At 49.6% G+C, this 19,908-nt stretch overlaps 1 protein-coding gene across 4 annotated transcripts in view; it reads left to right on the forward strand.

Annotated features, from left to right (window-relative positions):
* The window catches only part of STK40 (serine/threonine kinase 40), a 43,418-nt gene extending 24,468 nt beyond the window's left edge, over nt 1–18,950 (forward strand). For all 4 annotated transcript variants that reach the window (XM_084609695.1, XM_084609694.1, XM_084609697.1 and 1 more), the window contains 5 exons: nt 9,059–9,174; nt 13,047–13,191; nt 13,619–13,738; nt 14,488–14,572; nt 15,958–18,950. In XM_084609695.1, coding sequence (XP_084465821.1) covers nt 9,059–9,174; nt 13,047–13,191; nt 13,619–13,738; nt 14,488–14,572; nt 15,958–16,176 — 685 coding nt within the window. In that variant the 3' untranslated portion in view covers nt 16,177–18,950. The remainder of the gene's footprint in view (nt 1–9,058; nt 9,175–13,046; nt 13,192–13,618; nt 13,739–14,487; nt 14,573–15,957) is intronic.
* The last annotated feature ends 958 nt before the right edge of the window (nt 18,951–19,908 follow it).

Below are 19,908 nucleotides of genomic sequence, written 5' to 3' on the forward strand. Positions count from 1 at the left end.
GGGTTACAGAGGTGTGCAGATCATTAAGTTCACACATGGCTGCTATTCCAGAGATGGTGAGAGGAAAGGAACAGTTTAATCTTTTGTCTGTTGTCCCCTGCCCTGCCAAAATTCTGTTCTTAGAGGTCCCCCAAAAGTGAGCAGAGCCAACCAATCTCAGTTCCCCCCAATGTACTTCCACTGCCCACACCAAGCGGTTAGCCTGTGGTCTAGAGGTCGGGCATGCAGACTCTTGAGTTCTAGTCTCAGCTCTGCTACTGAGCAGTGCCTCAGTTTGCCCACCTGTATAATGTGGATGACGCCAATTGGCAGTGTTGAGTTTTAATGTTTGTCACATGCTTTGAGATTTGCGGATGAAAGTCCCTGTGTAAGAACTGAGCATTACTCCTGTGACTGGATCTTGCCCTCAGAGCCTGGGAATTGTGACAATGATAGGCAAACTGCAGCTTTTACCCCTCCTGGTCTCTTGAAGTGCATCTCCTAGGGCCTAGGGGTGACAGTGGACGAGAAGCTGGATATGAGTCAGCAGTGTGCCCTTGTTGCCAAGAAGGCCAATGGCATTTTGGGATGTATAAGTAGGGGCATAGCGAGCAGATCGAGGGACGTGATCGTTCCCCTCTATTTGACATTGGTGAGGCCTCATCTGGAGTACTGTGTCCAGTTTTGGGCCCCACACTTCAAGAAGGATGTGGATAAATTGGAGAGAGTCCAGCGAAGGGCAACAAAAATGATTAGGGGACTGGAACACATGAGTTATGAGGAGAGGCTGAGGGAGCTGGGATTGTTTAGTCTGCAGAAGAGATGAATGAGGGGGGATTTGATAGCTGCTTTCAACTACCTGAAAGGGGGTTCCAAAGAGGATGGCTCTAGACTGTTCTCAATGGTAGCAGATGACAGAACAAGGAGTAATGGTCTCAAGTTGCAGTGGGGGAGGTTTAGATTGGATATTAGGAAAAACTTTTTCACTAAGAGGGTGGTGAAACATTGGAATGCGTTACCTAGGGAGGTGGTAGAATCTCCTTCCTTAGAGGTTTTTAAGGTCAGGCTTGACAAAGCCCTGGCTGGGATGATTTAACTGGGAATTGGTCCTGCTTTGAGCAGGGGGTTGGACTAGATGACCTTCTGGGGTCCCTTCCAACCCTGATATTCTATGATTCTATGATTCCTCCCAGGCCTTGGGCTGTTCTGTCTCCAGATGGAGTCCTGCTGTTCTCCCACTCTTGAGACCAGGCCCCTGGGGCCACTGTCCTCTGATCCCGTGTGATTACCTCAGCAGGTGCAGTGCCTGCAGTTCTGCTCCCTCTGGGAGTCATGATCAGACAGCCTTCTTAAAGCAAGGTAGTTTGTTTAGAACAGGGGTCGGCAACCTATGGCACGCGTGTCAAAGATGGCACGCGAGCTGATTTTTAATGGCACGCTTCTGCCTGCTGGGTCCCAGCCACTGGCCCTGCTCGGCCCGCTGCCGAACCCAGGCTGGGACCCCGGCAGGCAACACCGTGCCATTAAAAATCCTGCCTGGGTTCTTGCCCCTCCTCCTCCTCCCTCCCGGCTGCTGATCAGCTGATGGCCCTTGGGAAGGAGGGGGAGAAGCAAAGCGGAGTCCCAGCATGCTCGCTGCTCTGGGGAGGAGGCGGAGACGAGGTGGGGACAGGGCTGTGGGGTAGGGGGGTGGAATCGAGGCATATCCCCTCCAGCCCCCTGCCTTGAGCTGCTCTGGGCAGGGGGCTGGGAGCACTCCCACGACCCCAGCCCTCTGCCCTGATCCCAGCACCCCCCTCACACACACCCAGCCCTGACTCCAGCCCCCCAACCCTTTGTCCTGACTCCTGCACCCCACTCACATGCCCCCAGCCCTCTGCCCTGACTCTCCTGCACCCCCTCACATACCCAGCCCCCCTACACACCCCATGTCTTGACTCTTGCACTCCCCACATTCCCACCCCCACCCTGAGCATCAAGCGGGAGCTCCTACACCCCACCCCCCCACATTCCCACCTGCACTCCTCGCACCAAATGGGAGTTGCCCAGGTAAGCACTACACCCCCAAATCTCCGGCCCCAACCCTGAGCCCCCTCCCTCATTCTAGCTCCTGGCCAGACCCTACACCCCAACCCCCAGTCTGCTCTTTCACCCCCAGCACTGTGCTCAGTGCACTCCCACGCTCAGCTCCGTGCAGAGAGAGAGAGGAAGAGAATGGGTTAGAACCAGGGAGAAGGTAGGTACCCACTATATGTGGGCAGGGCCGGGATCCCGGACCAGTAGCGGGCTGAGTGGGGCCGGCAGCCGGGACCCTGGCTGGCAGGAGCTGGCAGACGAAACCCCAGACAGGCAGCGGGCTGAGCTGCTCAGTCCACTGCCGGTCTGGGGTCCTGGCCACCGGCCCCACTCAGTCCACTGCCGGTCTGGGGTTCTGGCTGCTGGCCCCTTGCCAGCCAGGGTCCCGGCTGCAGGCCCCGCTCAGTCCCTTGCCAGTCTGGGGTTCTGGCCGCCGGCCTAGGTGAACGGAACCCCAGGCTGGCAGCGGGCTGAGTGGGCCGGTGGCGTAAGATCAGCATTTTAATTTAATTTTAAATGAAGCTTCTTAAACATTTTAAAAACCTTGTTTACTTTACATTCGACAATAGTTTAGTTATATAATATATAGACTTAGAGAGCTTCTAAAAAAGTTACAATGCATTACTGGCGCGTGAAACCTTAAATTAAAGTGAATAAATGAAGATTTGGCACACCGCTTCTGAAAGGTTGCCTGAACCCTGGTTTCGAACAAAAGCGTATAAAAGAAAATATCTGAAAACATTAACTAGTCTATAGGCATGCCCACATCTTCTTCCTCAGAGTTCCCCATTCCCCAACTTCTCTGACACTCCCACAACTCTCACAGGACCTGTCTTTGTTCTTACCAGGAACAGCCCTTGGCAATTGACCCCACTTCCTCTCCTGACAGAGGCTTTTCGGTGTCCTTTGATTTCTTTGTTCCCAGCATTGGCAGAAAGAGCTGTCACTCAGGCCCAGAAGTAGGCCATTGTCCTGTAATTTTGCCCCTTAACCCTTACTGGGAGGCTGATTATTTATAGCTAGTTGTTTTCCTGCTTGCTTTTCCCACAGCCCCTTGTTAAACTAGATCCATGCATTCAGACAGGAGAGTAACCAATCTATAATAACTTAATCTCTCTGACCAGGTCACATACAGTGTTCCTAAATTATTACATTGCAGGTCCCTGTCCATCAGTTGCATCTTGATGGCAGTGCCTTTGAAGTACAGTTTGTGAGAGGCTTGAGGGAACAAAAGTTGTCTAACTTGACTTTGTAAACAAATAATCCAGATTGAATTTCATACCCTAATTCTAGATGGACTTGAGCCTGAAATTTCCATTCTTAGCTTTTACATTGGAGGCTGCTAATACACATGGCAGAGTTATTGCAGATCAGTTTTCAGTTTCTAATTCAAATGGGTAATCAGCCTCTACTAATTCTGAGGCTTCCTGAGCAAAGTCAATGAAAATCTCATCCTTACTGCCAAACAATTAAGGGTTTTTTTCATTCTTTATAGAAGGCAGGATAAAACCTTTGAATAACCTATGGCCAGTGTTAAGACAAAGTCGGACTAGATGATCCTAATGTCTTTTCTGGCCTTAAACTCTACAAATCTATGAAAGAAAAAGTATATAGCAAGGAGAACATAAGTGTGCGGGTGGTGTTTGATGGCCTGTGCTGGATAGGAGGCCAGACTATCGCATCAGTCTTCTGGCCTTAAGCTCTAAACAGCTTCCTTTCTGCAGGCTGGAGAGTGGGTAGGGACTGGATTGGGAAATGGAGTTTATCTCGGTAGGCCATTGAAGAGAGAAGGGAACAGATGCTGGCTTTACCTGTAAGCTAGTAGTTATTGTCTGTCTTCCTGGGATTTTACTAGTAAAGACAAAATGCAAGTTAGCATAGAAAAGAGATGATGGTGTGACAAGTCTAAAGTGCCTGGGTTTTTGTGGGGGTTGGGATGTATGGGATACTAAACTGTAACTCTCCTGGGATTATTCATGTTAGATATAGCTCAGATCAAACTAGCTTTATAAGATCCACTCCTCATTATAGATTAGTGCAGGCCTAGGCTACAGCAGGATATAAAAAGCATTGCATTAATGCAAGATTCCCCCTTAAAGAGCAGTTATAATCTGCAGTCAATTTTACATTTACTTTGGAGGTTTTCATTGTTTGATTTACAGGGCAAAAACTTGCTCGGTTTACAAATCAGATGATTTTTTGGTAACTGACACCAAATTTTGCCTCAGTCTGAAAATGCAACTTTAATGCCTCTTACCTCATCACTAGTAACAAAGATTCTGTAGTTGGGTTGCACAAGGCAGAATAGAATCCTGTTGGTTCTGCAGGGCTAATGGGAGTAAAAGCGTAGTCAGTAAAGTGCAGTCAGATCCCAAGATGTGTAGGGAGCTAGAAATTGGTTCCATATTTACATGGTCACATTTCTCACTAGCACCACACTCTATATTCAGCCTAGGAGCCTTCTGAGTGGTCCTTTTAAAAATCTGTGTTCAGCCAGTTCTACACTGGCTAAGATGACTCTTCTGTCTCTCCCCCAAGTTGTATTTGACATCAGGCACCTGTTTGCTCTTCCTCATTTTTCCTTGCAGGATGGGTGCTCCTAGCCTGTTGCCTTGTGACAGGACCTGCCTTCATTCTGTTGTCGTGCTGACTCCCTTTTCAGCTTCAGTTGCATTTTGCTGCTGCTTCTTTCACAACTGGTTTGAAGTTGCTTAAACTCTGGGACCTGATTCTGCCCTCATTTGCACCTGAGTTACTCCATTGAAGACAGTGGGATTGGATGGGTGTAAAGAAGGCAGAATGGGGCCCTTGTTTTTGTGGAAATCAGCCAGGAGTTAATTACTTCTGATAACTTATTTCAGTTAGGCTTTCAATTTCTCTTCCACTGGCCAAACAGCAAAATTTTCTGTCTTGGAGCCATTGTGCGCTAAGTGTGCATACCTCAGAGGGCAGGATCTGGTCCTTAAGTTATATTTGGAAAATAAAAACGGGCTGCCCAGCCTGAAATATCTGAGTACCGAGGTATGTTCCCCTTCTCTGGAGAAAGTGAACTCTCCTGTTCCAGGGAGGTTGGCACAGCTTCCCTTCATTTTTATGGGTGGGAGGTGCAACCCAAGTTCCTAGAAAAGAAGAAAACAGAGCATCAGCCAAAATGCTCATAACTGAAGCGTGACTCATTCAAACCAAATGGCGCTGATGCAAATCTTCGTTTATTTCTCTCTCCCAGTCCTGTTGGAATGGGATTGACTGCCTTGAGGGAATAAAGCCATCATTTCTCTGCAGTTAAACTGTAAGAGCTGGTCACCAGTGACTCAGTAACCAAGTAAAGCTTAAAGTCTGCCAAAAGAACGTGGAGGATCTTTTGAGTTAATCTTGTTTTCTGACACTCATTCAAAACTGGACTTTAATTGAGCAACCAGTGGCTCAGTTCTGAATGCTGCAATCCTATAGTAGTATCTAACACAGCATGCTGCTTTATCCCGACGTACAGTCAGCCTTGTTGGTCTTTCTTTAGTTGTCCCAAAAATCTAGTCTTGTCTTAACAAGACAAACTTAGCTGGTGACTTCTCAAGCCTTTTAAGAATTTCCCTTTGTGCATCAGTGTTAGGGTATTCCTATCAAAACATAAATTGACTTGAAGAAACATTCATGTTCTTTCTGCTCTTAGTCTCTCATCGTTTTTAGCCACACATGTCCTCCCAGAACATGAGCTCCATTACTTAAAATACCTCATTGAACTTATTAGTTCAACATTCAGTGTTTAAAATGCACATGTTTAAAGTAAAATGGCCATCTAAGTTGTTGAGTTACCACTTTACTAAGCTGACGTGATTTTCACAGTAACTTTTAGAGTTCAAAATTTTAGTGACAATGTTTTAAAATAGCTTAATCAGTCACAACTTTCACCAGAATTGGCAAGATGCCAGGGGAATGTGTTTCCACTTGATTCAGATTACACTGCTTTTCTATTCCACTTCTCTTCTCATTACCCCATGGCAGCACCTTCGTACAATAGTTCATCTGCATAGTCTATATTGTGGTCAGCGTACAAGCTGTGGAGCATTTCAGACGCTCACTTATATCCAAACTTTGTCAGGGAAATGGGCACTCATTGAGCATCACTTCTGCATGTGCTTCCATTAGCTTTGTGAAGGCTGTTTAAAAGTATTTTGGTAGACTAATCTTATGTTGCCTTGCTACTGTGTTGTCCCTATCTTGCTTCCAATGTCCACATGTAGAATTTTCTTCTTAGAGCTTCATGTGTCTTTGGCCATCCATGTCTCCTGCATCGTGCCTTGGAGGTACTTTCCAGAAGTGCACAGAATTAATGTCTTTTATCCAGTTTCAGATTTCTAGAGCTTTGATTTGGGGTGCAAATAGTGGTCATAGTCTCAGTAGTTCATGTTGGGGCTATGGGGGCCTGGGCAGTCAGTGTGTTACTGAACCGCTGATTGTTAGATGGAAGTTCTATATCAAGCAGTTTCAGGAATGACACGTACTGCACTTGCACATTTCTTCTACTGTTGTACCCTGAGCTAGAGGCCAAGAGGGCACATTTCTTATCCATCTTTCCCTGCAGCTGGTCTGATGCACTGGACGGTGATTTGGTGCTGTCTGGTTTTCTTGTTGGGTGGTGTGATCAGAGAGAAGCTGTGGGAATCTAAAGTCTTATGCTCAGCTCTCCCAATACCAGCCTTCTGCTCCCATGCAGAATCTCTAGACACATGCTGGCTGCGTGTACGAGCCTACTCAGCCCCCAATTCCTATTTGAACACAAACAGAAAAGTCTTTACCTTCCCTGACTGAATTCAGTTGTTCCCCTGCAACGGTTGGTGGCTTTCAGTGCAAGGAGCTGCATTCCCTGTAGTGTGTTTAATGATCACAGCTGCAGGATAAGCTTTCTGTTTAACTCATTTGGTTGCTGGAAAGAGGCAAAATGAGACTTCTGTAGGGGTCCTTGCAGAACTCGCTCCTTGCTCCAAATGTCACATGCTGCTGCCGCGGGGGGGCGCGAGCGGCACCAAACCATAGTCAGGTTTGCGCACATGCATCCCTTACTAGCAAGAAGGGAAAGACATTTGAAGTGACACCAAGATGCTTGGCTATAAAGAACTGTTTTAGCAAATATATGCTAGGTTTACTCTTGTCAAAAACAATGAGTTTTATGGCAAGAATGCCATTAACTGAAGAGAGAGAAACTCACTGAATCTTCTACAGCAATGAGCCGTTGAAACTGGGCAGGAAGGTAAGCTTTTGAGTAGCTTGCTGTGGAGAGGGCCAGTGATTTGGGCTGATCAGAAATGTTCTCTGGCACCGAAAGATGCCTGTTGTAGAAACCCATGTTTTCTCTGTTGGCTGCAGCAGTGGAGTTGGCTGACTATTGCTTGATAAAATCCAGACCACAGGCATCACGTTCCTAGGTTAATGAAAATACTGCAGCCGTTGTCACCTGGGAAACAGATCCCTGCATGAAAACCTCTGGCTAGCTCAAGCCACCCCCAAAGTAGCCAGTGCAGCAGCTTGATTCTACATTTGCAAATCAGATCAGATTTCAGTGCCTAAAGAAAGCCAAGCAACCCTGAACATCTTTGTGTCAGTCTAAACACCGAGCCTTTTACAGCACTAGCAAAGCTTGGATCTGCCATCTTTCCACAGCGTGTCTCTTGATATTCCACTTTCAGTCTCTCTTGACAATAGTCTAATGGGAGTCTCTTGAACATCAGTCTTGTTTCTTAAATAAAAGTAATGAGGAAACTCCCCATTGCCAGCCCACACTTGATTTTGTTTGATTCTTCTAATATTTCATGGATAATTTTGACATTATCCATGAAATATTAGAAGAATCAAACAAAATCAAGTGTGGGCTGGCAATGGGGAGTTTCCTCATTACTTTTATTTAAGAAACAAGACTGATGTTCAAGAGACTCCCATTAGACTATTGTCAAGAGAGACTGAAAGTGGAATATCAAGAGACACGCTGTGGAAAGATGGCAGATCCAAGCTTTGCTAGCGCTGTAAAAGGCTCGGTGTTTAGACTCTAAGGTGCCACGAGCACTCCTTTTCTTTTTCCCAGGGTATAATAGTGTCATTTCCAGACAGTGGCTTTGGCCTCTATCCTTTGAGTTTTATGTTAAGATTCTTAGATCAAGTGACTGTTGAAAGTAACATGGAGGTAATTAATTTCATAATGAGCTTAACTCTGAAAGAATTTCTTAAATCAGATCAGGAAATCCTGTAGAAACAAGGGTATTTTAGTGTGAAAAATGTGTATATCTAAAGTTCTTATCCTCTTTACCTAGAAACAGTTATCCCTAAAGAAACCCCTAGTTATTGATTAACCATTGCCTGTACACTGGGTACTTTCATGGAAAGAGTATCCATGAATGCCTGGTTGTGTGCTGTGAAACCCTGGTGCAGTGTAGAGCTTGTTTGGAGATGGGTCTGTGGAATGATGGGGAGGTGGGGGGAAAGAGGGTCAGCTTCTCAAATGAGAGAGCTGCCATTTCTTACTGCTCACAAGAGGTGGCAGAGATTTTAAAAAGAAGAAAAGGAGGACTTGTGGCACCTTAGAGACTAACCAATTTATTTGAGCATAAGCTTTCGTGAGCATCCAATGAAGTGAGCTGTAGCTCACGAAAGCTTATGCTCAAATAAATTGGTTAGTCTCTAAGGTGCCACAAGTTCTCCTTTTCTTTTTGCGAATACAGACTAACACGGCTGCTACTCTGAAACCAGAGATTTTAAAGCCCAACACAGAGGTCCAGCTGGGCACTTTGCCTCTTGCAAATATGTTGCCAAGTCCTGTTTTGGCATATTTAGAACGGCTCTCCTTCAGAATGGGCTGGGTTTATAACCACGGCTGCCAGTGTAAAGCTAGCCTTTGCTTGGCGTTTTACTGACTTCCTGCAAAGAAGTATAGTTGTTTCTGCCTTAGTGTAAACCAAGGGAATCAACGCTGTCTGGCTCCTGACCTGGCTCTCCAATGCCTTGTAATCCTCCCCAGGACTCACCGAATAACCATAACAAACTTCTGTCTTGGAAAGCACCTAGTGAGCGAAGACGACCTGCTGAAGGATCAGCGAGGGAGCCCCGCCTACATCAGCCCAGACGTTCTCAGTGGTAGGCAATCCCTTTCCTTCCTCAGTGGGAGTTCACAGCCCCTGCCTGTGTAGTCAGCTTTGTTTTATCTGTATGCTGCTCTTGTTCCTGGAAGAGAACTCTGCCTAGTCCTTGTTCCCAGATGTAACATACCTCTAAGATCCTCTTACCCACTAATATGAGAGCTAGTCTGTTTTCCACTGGGAGGGGAAGGGAAGAGTGTTTGTAATTCTTGGGTTAAGCTACACTGGAACAATGCTCTCTGACTCTGAAATCAGCATGTCCACACATGGAGTTGGTCAGGAACCCTGACCTAAATATCTATGAATCTATGAATCTATGAATTCCATGTATAGACAAGCTCTTGTGCTCTCAGTCTTAATTCTGTCCCACGAGGGATCTGTGCAGCTTAGCTGGGTGATGGGTGCACACCCCACACAAGAACCAGGGCTAAGTCAGTTCTGACACCGTAGGAGTAGCACTCGCCCCAGGCTGTGCTGTTTGATGTTACACAGCTCCCTTTTGCTTAGTCTCCAGGGGCTGCCCTGGTGGAAACTAAAGATCCCGTGGGCACTTTGTGCTGGGTAAGGGACTCTGACAACGTCCCGGCCTCTGAACCGGCAGCAGCTTAGGAGGTGGTGGTTGTGCTTGACTAGGCAGTGACTGCACTGCCAGTACCTAGCGATCTGCGACTTTAGAGCGTTTAGGGTACCTGGTGCATCGCAGCGTGTCCAGCTGGAATCCCAAGTCTGTGCCGCTACAGCTGAGCTGTTTGTGCTTAGAGAGAACGGGGCTTAGTGAGCCGGGACGTTCAGTGTTGCTTCTGAAAGGCTTAGGAGTCAGCCCTGGCTCGTTCAAGGCCTGGCTCAAGCTGGTGTTTGCCAACTACCCTGAGAGAGCTTGACTTCTGTGTGTTTTGGCACCTGCCTGTTTCTGCTAGGAGACCTCCCTTGGTCTGCGGACTCTGGTGGACCCCTCTTAAAGTATCAATACAAATGGCTTTTTATGTTCCAGGAGGCAGCAAAACCTGCAGACACAGGCTCCCCTCTCTGTCTCTCCCCATGGTCTTTGTTCTTCCTGTTGGCAGGCACCTCTTAGTCCTGCCTGCAAGGCTTAAGTCTCTTCTCCCTGGCTTCATCCTGCATGGGTGGGGGAAGAGACAAATCCACACAGCCGTGAGGTGGAAATTGGAGAGCTCTCTGGAGTGTCTGCTTCCCATGGGTGCCTCACTGCCTGTGTCCAGGCCCTGATCCTGAGATACAGCCAGCTTCTGGAAATCCCTGGGCCATTTGATCTGCTTCCTTCCAGGGTCTGTTTTAAGGCCCTGTCATTATCTTATGCGACATCTGAGATCTCTAGCATTGTAGCAGGCCAGCATGTGAGAAGTGAGCCCTGCGTTGTTTGGTCAGCTGTAATCCAGGGGCATCATTTGCCGTGGAGCTTAGCACTAGAGTGTAGTGACTAGCTACATGCCTGGCTGCTGCTTGACTCAATTGCGGGCGAGTACAGAGATCGATGGGGGGACAGGGGAAAGGTGGGCAAATTTTTAATTTTGTTCATCTTATCCTCTCCCCTCAATGCCTGGTACAGAGGAGCCCAGTGAGCCTCCGGAAGGCAAAGCCCCATGGCTCCATGTTACACAGTATCTGTCCTAAGCCAGCAAATGCCCAGGGCCTCTGTGCAGAGAGAATCGCAGGCAGGAACCTGCTGAGAGCTGTGCAGGCCTGTAAGGTCTCTCCTGCTTCTCGAGGTATTGTGAGCTCCTGTGCCCAAGTGGGTGGGGTGAGTTAAGTACATTTCAGGGCACTGGGGCAGTCTGAGCAAAACTGGCTGCTCTTTGTGATGGAGGCTGCTTGGAACTCCCTGCTGCTGTCTCCAGCCCTCCTGCTTTACCAAGCTGGGGCTTCTCCTCACTCATCAGTGGGGTTCTGCAGTAATCCGGTCTGGGCCCAGGCCATGCCTGACCTTGCCACTCGTGGCTGCATAGTGCTATTGGGAGCATTTCTTTGCTTTTCTAAAATCTCCCTTGTTGCCAAATTTGAGGATGACACATCTGTAGGTCCAGCCCTGCAAGGTTCTGGGCACCCTCCAGTCACACTGACTTCCCTGGAATAGAGGATGCTAAGGGCCTTGCAGGATAAAGCCTTGTATATTGGGACAGCCCATAGCTGAGGCACCGATGGCAGACCTACCCAGGCAAAAGCGCTCTGTGGTTCTGGGATGCATCCCTCTGGCATGAGCACCTTCCGAGCCCGTCCTGTGAAAGGGAAGGGTGTGTGTAACCCTTCCACGCCTGGGCTCTACACACCCAGGAGACTCAGGCTGGAGCCTGCAGTAAGAATGCAGCTCGGGAACCACTCAGTCCTTAGCCACAGTATCCTCTGAGCCTGGCAGCAGACAAGACCCAAGGCCATCAGATTTTCCTTCCAAACTAGATGTTCATTTAGTTTCTAAGAGACTGTTCTTGGTGTGGTGGAGCCTCCCTCTGTCTGCATGTCTAATATTCCTGGGTGAGGGGGAGCTAAAGACACAGGGATGATTACTCCTTGTTTTAGGGCTCTCAAAGGAGCTGTCTCCTGCTAAGAGATGGGCTGAATTTCATGGCTGACAAAATGTCACTGCAGGAGAAGTCGGCAAGCAAGGAGGGGGGTGAGGTGCCTCTTGAGCTGCACAAAGCAAAGAATAATTAGTACCGATAGGGAATGCTGCAGCGGTGACTCACTGGTGACTCAGCGGAAGTCGTTCCCTTAATCCTGTGCTGTGGTACAGCAACAGGAGCTTAATGTTCAACCTCCTGCAAGCTCTTACGTGCTTGATTGATGAGGTGATTGCAGGGATTCTAAAGCAGCAGTTCCCTCTAGCGGATTCCAGAGAGCCATGGGGGCTGCAGTGGAGGGTTCCCAGGATGCTGAGGCATGGGGGAGAGGTTCTATGAGCTGTGCCTCGTAATGTCAGACTTCAGCAACCAACTATTTCAGATCTCACCTAAGGGCTGAGGCATGTCAGCTCAGTTGGGTGCATCAGAGCCATATGTGACAAGCTTGGGAGTCTGCACCTCCACATGAATGGTGATGTGTCCTATACAGCCAGGCGATAGGGCCTGTAGCTTTCAGATTGGTGCTGACCTGATGTGGATGTTTTTCCAGACTCTTTTCCCAGCCCCCCACCCCCGCTTCTCATTGCAGGGATCTTTAGTCTTCTGTCGTTTCACTATTGCCAACAATCAAATTCCTCTGAACCTTATGAACCCGAGTTGGAGCAAAACACACCCAAGAGTACTTTGCCCAACACTTGCAGCACCTGGTGTGGTGGACACTGATCATCAGTGCATGGCAGTGGAGTGGGGAACAAAAGAAATGCCCCCAAAGGCCATCCCTGGTGTGGATGTAGAGGAGACAGGACTTTAGAGGAACCCCAGATGGGTTCAAGATACTCATTCTGTCTGCTTCCGGGCAAAGGAAGGGCTGCATGAGCAGTACCAGAATATGAACCTGCAGCTTTAGAGAACAGGATAGGCCACATCCCAAGCTCCTGTGAAGTGCTGCACGGTGTCAGGCCATGAGAACTTGAAAATGTAATGTAATCTCAAGATCCTGTGGTAAATAACTTTTCCCCACAGATGGGAGAAGGCTTCAGCTAGAGAACAGCTTGACTTCTTACCCATCAGTGTGTGTCCTGCAGAGAGGAGTTCACATGCACACTGCATGCATTGTCTTAATGGACACTCCTTTGAAAGGTGGCTGGCTAGCTCAGGATCCAAAGGGTTCTCCCCATGCTGATCTAATTCTGAAAGAAGAACTTGCTTGGGAGACAGTTCCTGTGCTGTGCCACACTGAATGAGACACCGAGGTCGCAGCATCGCGTGACCTGCTTTTGTCCCTTCCTCTCTCCAGGTCGGCCATATCGTGGGAAACCTAGCGATATGTGGGCACTGGGCGTGGTGCTCTTCACCATGCTGTACGGCCAGTTTCCCTTCTATGACAGCATACCTCAAGAGCTCTTCCGCAAAATCAAGGCTGCCGAGTACACCATCCCTGAGTGAGTGACCCAGCCCCTGGTGCTCCCAGCCCTTAGTGCACGTGTAACAGTGGCTGTGGGAGCTTCAGCTAGCGAAAGGCGCTGGGGGTCAGTGGTGCTGGGTGCAAGTGTCCCAGCATATAGTGGCCTACAAGGATGCAGGAACTGTACTCTGACACCTTGTTCGAAATGTGAGCAAGGCCCTAGCACTGCTGTCCCCAGCTTGAACAAGGAAACACATAGAAATAAAACGGAAGGAAATCAAACCCAGTAGTTAATTTTGAGCTCTGGTGAATCAGAGCACAGCCCCTGCTCTCCTGTCCACTGCCCTGCTCTCCCATCCACTGCCCCACACCAGCCCCCAGCTATTCCTCCCACATTCAGCAATCTCTGGGCTGTGTAACCATCATGGCCTTTGTCTTGCTCTGACGGCATGTTTCTCTGGCAGAGATGGGCGGGTTTCTGAAAACACTGTGTGCTTGATCCGAAAACTGCTGGTGTTGGATCCGCAGCAGCGTCTCACAGCCTCCGAAGTACTGGAATCCCTCTGCTCCATCATAGCATCGTGGTGAGTGCTCCAAGCTTCAGAAGAATGGGGAGTTTGTGCTTCCTGGGGGTCAGGTGTACCTCGCTTGTGCAACAGGAATATGTTGCCATTGAGACTTTGGCGGCCCACAGATTGTAACCAGCAATCTGAAGTCCAACTAAGTAAAACCAGGCATGAGCCCTGGAAAAGGGTACGGGTTAGATGTTTGTTCTAAACTAGAGTATGTAATCATGGGGGGGACAGGGATGCCATTTAAGGATAAATCTGACTCTAGAACTATGCACGTACTGAGCAGGAGGAAGCTCCTCTGTCTCAGCCCCTAGCCAAGGGCCCATTCCAGCAACAGTCCCTGCCTCTTCTCTCCCCCCCCCTCCCCCAGCAATTCATTCGAATTACCCCCATGTGACTCCCCAGCTGCACAATGCAGAGTCTCTGCTGCGAAGTGCCCCTAACCCTGGAGCTGGAGTGGACACCCGGTGGGTCAGCAGTCAGGCGCAGCAGGTTTTGGAGCACGGGCTATTTTCATTTCTGCCTAAACAAGGTGGTAAGAGTGCCCCATCCTGCTTAGAGCACTGGCAAAAACCAAGAGTGTGAAGTAGCGTCTTCCTTGGCTGTGGTCTGCGAGGCACTAGAGATGCCTGGTTGGCTGGAGCTGCAGTGACCGCACTGAGGCGCTCCATGGCAGGTGGGATGTACCGTGTCTGTGTGTTTCATGACTCTGGTGTGTCTGTGCCATAAATTGCTAATACACTGTGTTCTCCACGCCCCAGGCAGTCCATGTCCTCACTAAGTGGCCCTTTGCAAGTGGTACCTGATATTGATGACCAGGTGACTAACCCAGAAACCCCACAAGAGGTAAGAATGTAGCGTGGTGGTGAGCTTATTTCACACGGTGTTGAGATATAGGGAGGATTTGATTGTGGTGGGCAGAGAACCAGCTGTCCTGCCGAGTGGGCACATAGGAGAATTTGTTCCTGCTCTGACAGCCAGCTCCTTTCCCCCAGGCCTCAGCACACTTCCCCTTCAGTTGCCTTTCTCCTCAACTCCCACTTTCTCTTGTCCCTTCACTTTCCTTGTGTCTTCTTGTCAGGAGGACCCTTGCCCTCCACCGCACGCCCCCTAAACAGGGAGGGGAGCATTGCTGGAATCACAATGCAGAAGGTTGCGTTAGCTCTCCAATCTCCGTCTGTAACAGTGGCACTGGTCGGGGTAGTCAGTAGGTGGACTGGGCCAAATCCAGGCCGCCAGATACTTTTGAACGGACCCTGACATTTTTTATTTACTTATTATTATTATCATCATCATCATTATTATTATTTTCTCTGGGATCTGGACCTGGAGTATACCAAGAAATTTGGACCCTGGCAACAAATAATTGACTACCCCTGCTGTAGGGGTGGTCAGTTACCCTAGATGTACTTGCCCTGTTTGATGCCTTCCAACAGGGTAATGACAGCAGGGCTATGCAGAGGAAGCAGCCGGCAGTACCAGCTAGCACATACTCTGCTGGTCTCTTAGCTTTTCTGTTTAACAATTGGGCTTGAACTTTCCACGTGTCAACGAACTCCCCAGAGTTGCCGCTTCTATGCGGGGAGAACCAGGAAGTGGCAGCCGCACTACCTCTGTGCATTCTGCAGAGCAAATAAACATCCTGTTCTCTTCGCCAGTGCATTTGTGTGGGAAGCGATGGCTGGTGACCTCGCTGCACCGGCATGCCCCTTAGAGCCTTCGTGCCGCTCCACGCTAACCAGCCCGGGCTGCGCTCCGGGTTTTCCAGTTGGGGAAACTGGCTGCCACTTGGCCCACTCACCTCGCTGGGCTCACCGTAAGAGTGGCAGAGTCGTGGTCAAACTACTCCCTGGCAAAGTCCCAGATCAAGTGTAGCTGGCAGCTCTGGGATGAGATGCCCGCTCTGAGTGGGCAGGACAGCTCATGAGTGCCCCATTCCTACCTTTCCCTGGTGGTGACTGCATGGGAACCCTGCACGTGTCCGTGTTAGTAGACAGGATGCCCAGAGGCCAGCATGCTTTAGTTAGATGAACTCTTTTGCTGCTTTGTTGGTAGCTCAGGACTATCTAAGATGGGTATTGGTGAAGGCGAATAGATGCACTGTGAGTGCCAGGGCTAGAGAGTGCTTGTCTGCTAGGCCTCAGGGGCTCACACCGGCTGGCTGCACACAAGCGTGCTTTGCCACGGGACTGGCAGTCCCACAGCTCTGACTCACTCTGTGTTGTCTGCAGGCGAAGGTGACCGAAGAATGCTCACAGTACGAGTTTGAGAATTACATGAGGCAACAGCTGCTCCTGGCTGAGGAGAAGAACACGCTGCACGAGGCGAAGAGCTTCCTGCAGAAGCGGCAGTTTGGGAACATCCCACCCGTGAGGCGCCTGGGGCATGATGCCCAGCCCATGAACCCTTTGGATGCTGCCATCCTGGCCCAGCGATACCTTCGGAAATAGCTTCCCACGCATCCAACAGCACAAGCACCATCCTGCAGTCTGCCTTTCACGTCGCGACTACAGCTCGACAGCAATACCAGTGCCCTGTGATAGAGAATAATGTAGCAACTCCTTCAAGCTCTGTTGAGGGGGACACACTCATGCTCGCTCTGTTGGAGGGAGAAGACTTTTTCAAAAGCTAGTTTTGGAAGCAGCAAACTCTTGGCATCTTCTGGAATCTCCCATTTTTAAATCCAAGCCTGGATGACTAATCTGCTTTTAATCATGACTTTTTAATCTACCTCTGTCTTTTTAACTGTGCTGTTCTCTGGATCGAGCAAAGCCTCTGGGAAGAGAGAAGATTACTAAGGGTGAAATCGGTTTGCTGGCGCAAGTGCCATGGCTGAGTGTGCAGTATGGAGAGTTGGCTGGTAGCATTTGCTCCATATGGTTTGAATAAGCTTAATTTTATCTGAGTTTCATGAAAGTAACAATTTCTTGAAACCTCCCACCCCTTATCTGCATGAAACCTTCGTTCTATTTTTAACACAACACCTAGGTTGGATATATTTTGTCTAATCCTGGCTGGTGTCTGGCGTCTCAGTAACAGCACTTTGGGCCTTTAATAAGCTTCATATGAATATTAACATCCTGGTTACCTTAGACAGCTAAGAAATGAAGCCTGCTTCCTGAGCAGTAGAACCAGGGTGAGATGCCAATGACCATTTCAGGCCAGCGTTACAAATGTCTATAAAGTCTTTCCAGGCTTATTCAGAGGTTTTGCAGAACCCTATTTAGCCCATCTTAGCCCTGACTCCCCTCTCACCTTTCACGGATTCTTTTAGCTTCTTGAGAATATATGATTTAATCTGTTTTTCAGTAGCTTATCTAAGGTGCAGTAAATTTGCATTAAATCTGTTAGCATTTTCACCGTTCATTGTGGTACAGATATAATATATGAGTTATAATGTGAAAAAGTTCCCCAGCATAATCTGTGTAGAATTAGAGGGAGAGTTGGCTAAAGCCTCTGCTATATGTGCTCTCTAGTTTATCTTGCCATCCCGGTCCTGACATGCGAATCTGGTGCTGTTCCTCTGGTCTAGCCATTGGGAGTCAGCGTGGACAGGGACATCCCAGCTTCCACCACCAAATGCCATTAAATAAGCATTGGGCTGTGTTGAGAACAGGGTAGATCATTTGAGCCTCATTTTGTGAACTGGATGCCTGTCTTGCCAGAGAACTGTTCTCACCAGAGATCCCGTGGCCTACGCTGCCCGATCCAGGCTTCTGATTAACCCAGAAGCCAGTTTTGCTTTTCAAATGCGGTCTTTCCCCTAGACCTGACCACACACTGTTCCCAGTTGTAGCTTGGAGCCCCGCAGCACTCACAGGAATAAGCTGTGATGTAATGGTCTCTTTCCTAGTTGTGGTAACCAAAGAAACCATCTGATTTCAGTGGAGCTACATAGTGAAGCAGTGGTGTGGATAGCTGGGAGCTGGCTGGGCAGGTGCAAGGAAATGCTGGAATAATAGATGTGAGAAGCAGGCAATCCCTGGACCCTGGCATGGAGGTGGGAGTTGTGCGGGCCGCAGGTTGGGCTCAGGGTTGCCGAATCAGAAATACTTCTCACTAGATACAGGAGTTTGTGCTGAGAAGTAGCAACATCTGCCAAGTACCTGGAACAGGTGCTCGCTGGCCGAGCCCCCCGCCACTGGATATCCAGTAGAGCAGCTGAGGGCCCGTCGCCAGCACCAGTTGTTCCGCGCCCCCGTTACGTCCGTGAGCGCAAGCGTGGAGTGAGTCGTGGGATTTATTTGTAGCTTGTTGCCGTCTCTTGCCTAAAGGCTGGAGATGTCATTAGATAATGTTCCCAGTTGTATTTAAATCTGCAGCCCTCTGTCAGTGGATTCTGCCTGTTAATGCACTCGGGGGCTGAACTGAGATTCCTTGGCAGGAAGGTTAATTGTAAGCTTTGGGCATTATGTTCTGCCTCCGAACTCCCTGAAGCAGATTCACAGTGTGCAGGAAGTTAGACTTATGAACACTAACAGGGACTAGAACAGCCTCGCCGAGCTCGCCAGGATGAGCCAGTAGCTTGAAGTCGTCTTAGTCTCTTATTTATTTTGTTCAAAGATGCTACAGATGGGGTGGTACCACTACCCCTCAGTGCCATCAGCAAGAGAGCTGGCATGTGGCGCCCCCTGCCATCGGCTGTTCAAAAATATCAGCCAACCACCACATAACAGCTCTGCCGGGCAGGCTTCCCTGTGGGCTTGCCCTGCACCGTGCAGGAAGGACTTTCCGAGACCTGGACACTGCACACCGCCTCATGGGGCGATAGCCTGACGGCCCATTCTTGCCAGTTCCTCTTCCCCTCCACAGTTCTCACAGCAGGCTGGAGCCCAGGAGCGCTGTGTGGATTGTCACACCTCCGTCCCCCCCCCATCCGTCCTCCCGGTCTAGCTCGCAACTTGTTCATGTTACATTTTTTCCCAAAGTTAAAGCAATATTCTGGGGACTCTGCAAAGTTGTATAATACTGAGTATTCCTGCAAATGGCTAATCACCAGTGAATGATCACATGTTTAAATTAAAGAAACTGGAAAAAGATGGCAGTGCATGGGGAGGGTTTGAGAGCTGCTGGGTTTGGTTTCAGTAGATTAGACATATGACATGCTGTAGACAAGGATCCTATTGTAAAAAATGAAGAAGAAAATTTGTATAAAGACATATTTTTGTACTACATCAAAACTCTTCCTGCATGTCAGCAATAAAATTTCATAATGTAGAACTGGCGTCATGTGGCCCAGCGTCGTGCGTTTGTGTGTGTGGGGGTCGGGGCTGTGTGTGTGTATGTGGGGGGGTGACAGCTTGGCCCTAGGCCGAGTAGCCTGAGTGGGGAAGAATAGCGACTCTGCTTAGCCTCCCAAGGAGCAGGGGGTGAGCTGGACTAGCCCATCTGAGAATCCGTAACCCCTCCCACATCTTCCTGCTGGGACTAGTGGGGTGTCTTGTTCCTGCTTTGGGCTTCTGCCCGAGGGGCAGCCCCCAATGTAGGGCTTGCCGGCTGGGCTCCTGGCTGCAGTTTGTGGGGTGATGCACTAGGGGGCACTCAAAGCCAGAGCCTGGCCCTGTAAGAAGTGTCCTCAGGAGGTGCCCTGGTCTTACTCTGACAGACGTCCCTGGCTGGGGGGAGGGAAACCCCCTGGGGGGTGAGCCTGGGCCAGGGGCAGGGCAGCTGGGCCAGGGGCAGGGCAGCCGGGCCTGGAGCGTCCTTGGGTAGACGCAGCTGCCTGCTAACACCGGCCATTCAGCCGTCGTGTCTGAAGTCTTGCTCCTGCCGCGCTGCTGGGGAGCCCACGCCCTTGGTTGGCCTGGCCTAGCCCCCAGTGAGCGGAGGGAGCCGCAAGAGCAGAGTTAACCCCCAAAGCGGACAGAGGAGATAGGGTGGAGGGACGTGTGGGGATGGAGAGGAGGGGGGAAGCACTGCAGGCCTAATGCAGGGGAGTTGGGGGCGGATGCTTTCCATTCCCCGTCACTCCCCTTCACTGCCTGGAGGTTCAGCAGGAGGGATCTGCCAGCCCTCCAAGGCAGCAGCACGTGGGGCCTGCTAACACCCCGATGCTGGGGAGATCTCTGGGACAGGTGACGCTTCTGTCCGAGGCCCCACTCCCAAGGGGACGATTCAGCCCGGTGTGGCTGCTGTGTGAGGAGCCCATGGCGCCAGCTGGCAAGCGCCATCTGAGCGTGACC

The sequence above is a fragment of the Lepidochelys olivacea genome, assembly GCF_965140295.1.
Source record: "Lepidochelys olivacea isolate rLepOli2 genome assembly, chromosome: 19".
NCBI classification, from domain to species: Eukaryota; Metazoa; Chordata; order Testudines; family Cheloniidae; genus Lepidochelys; species Lepidochelys olivacea.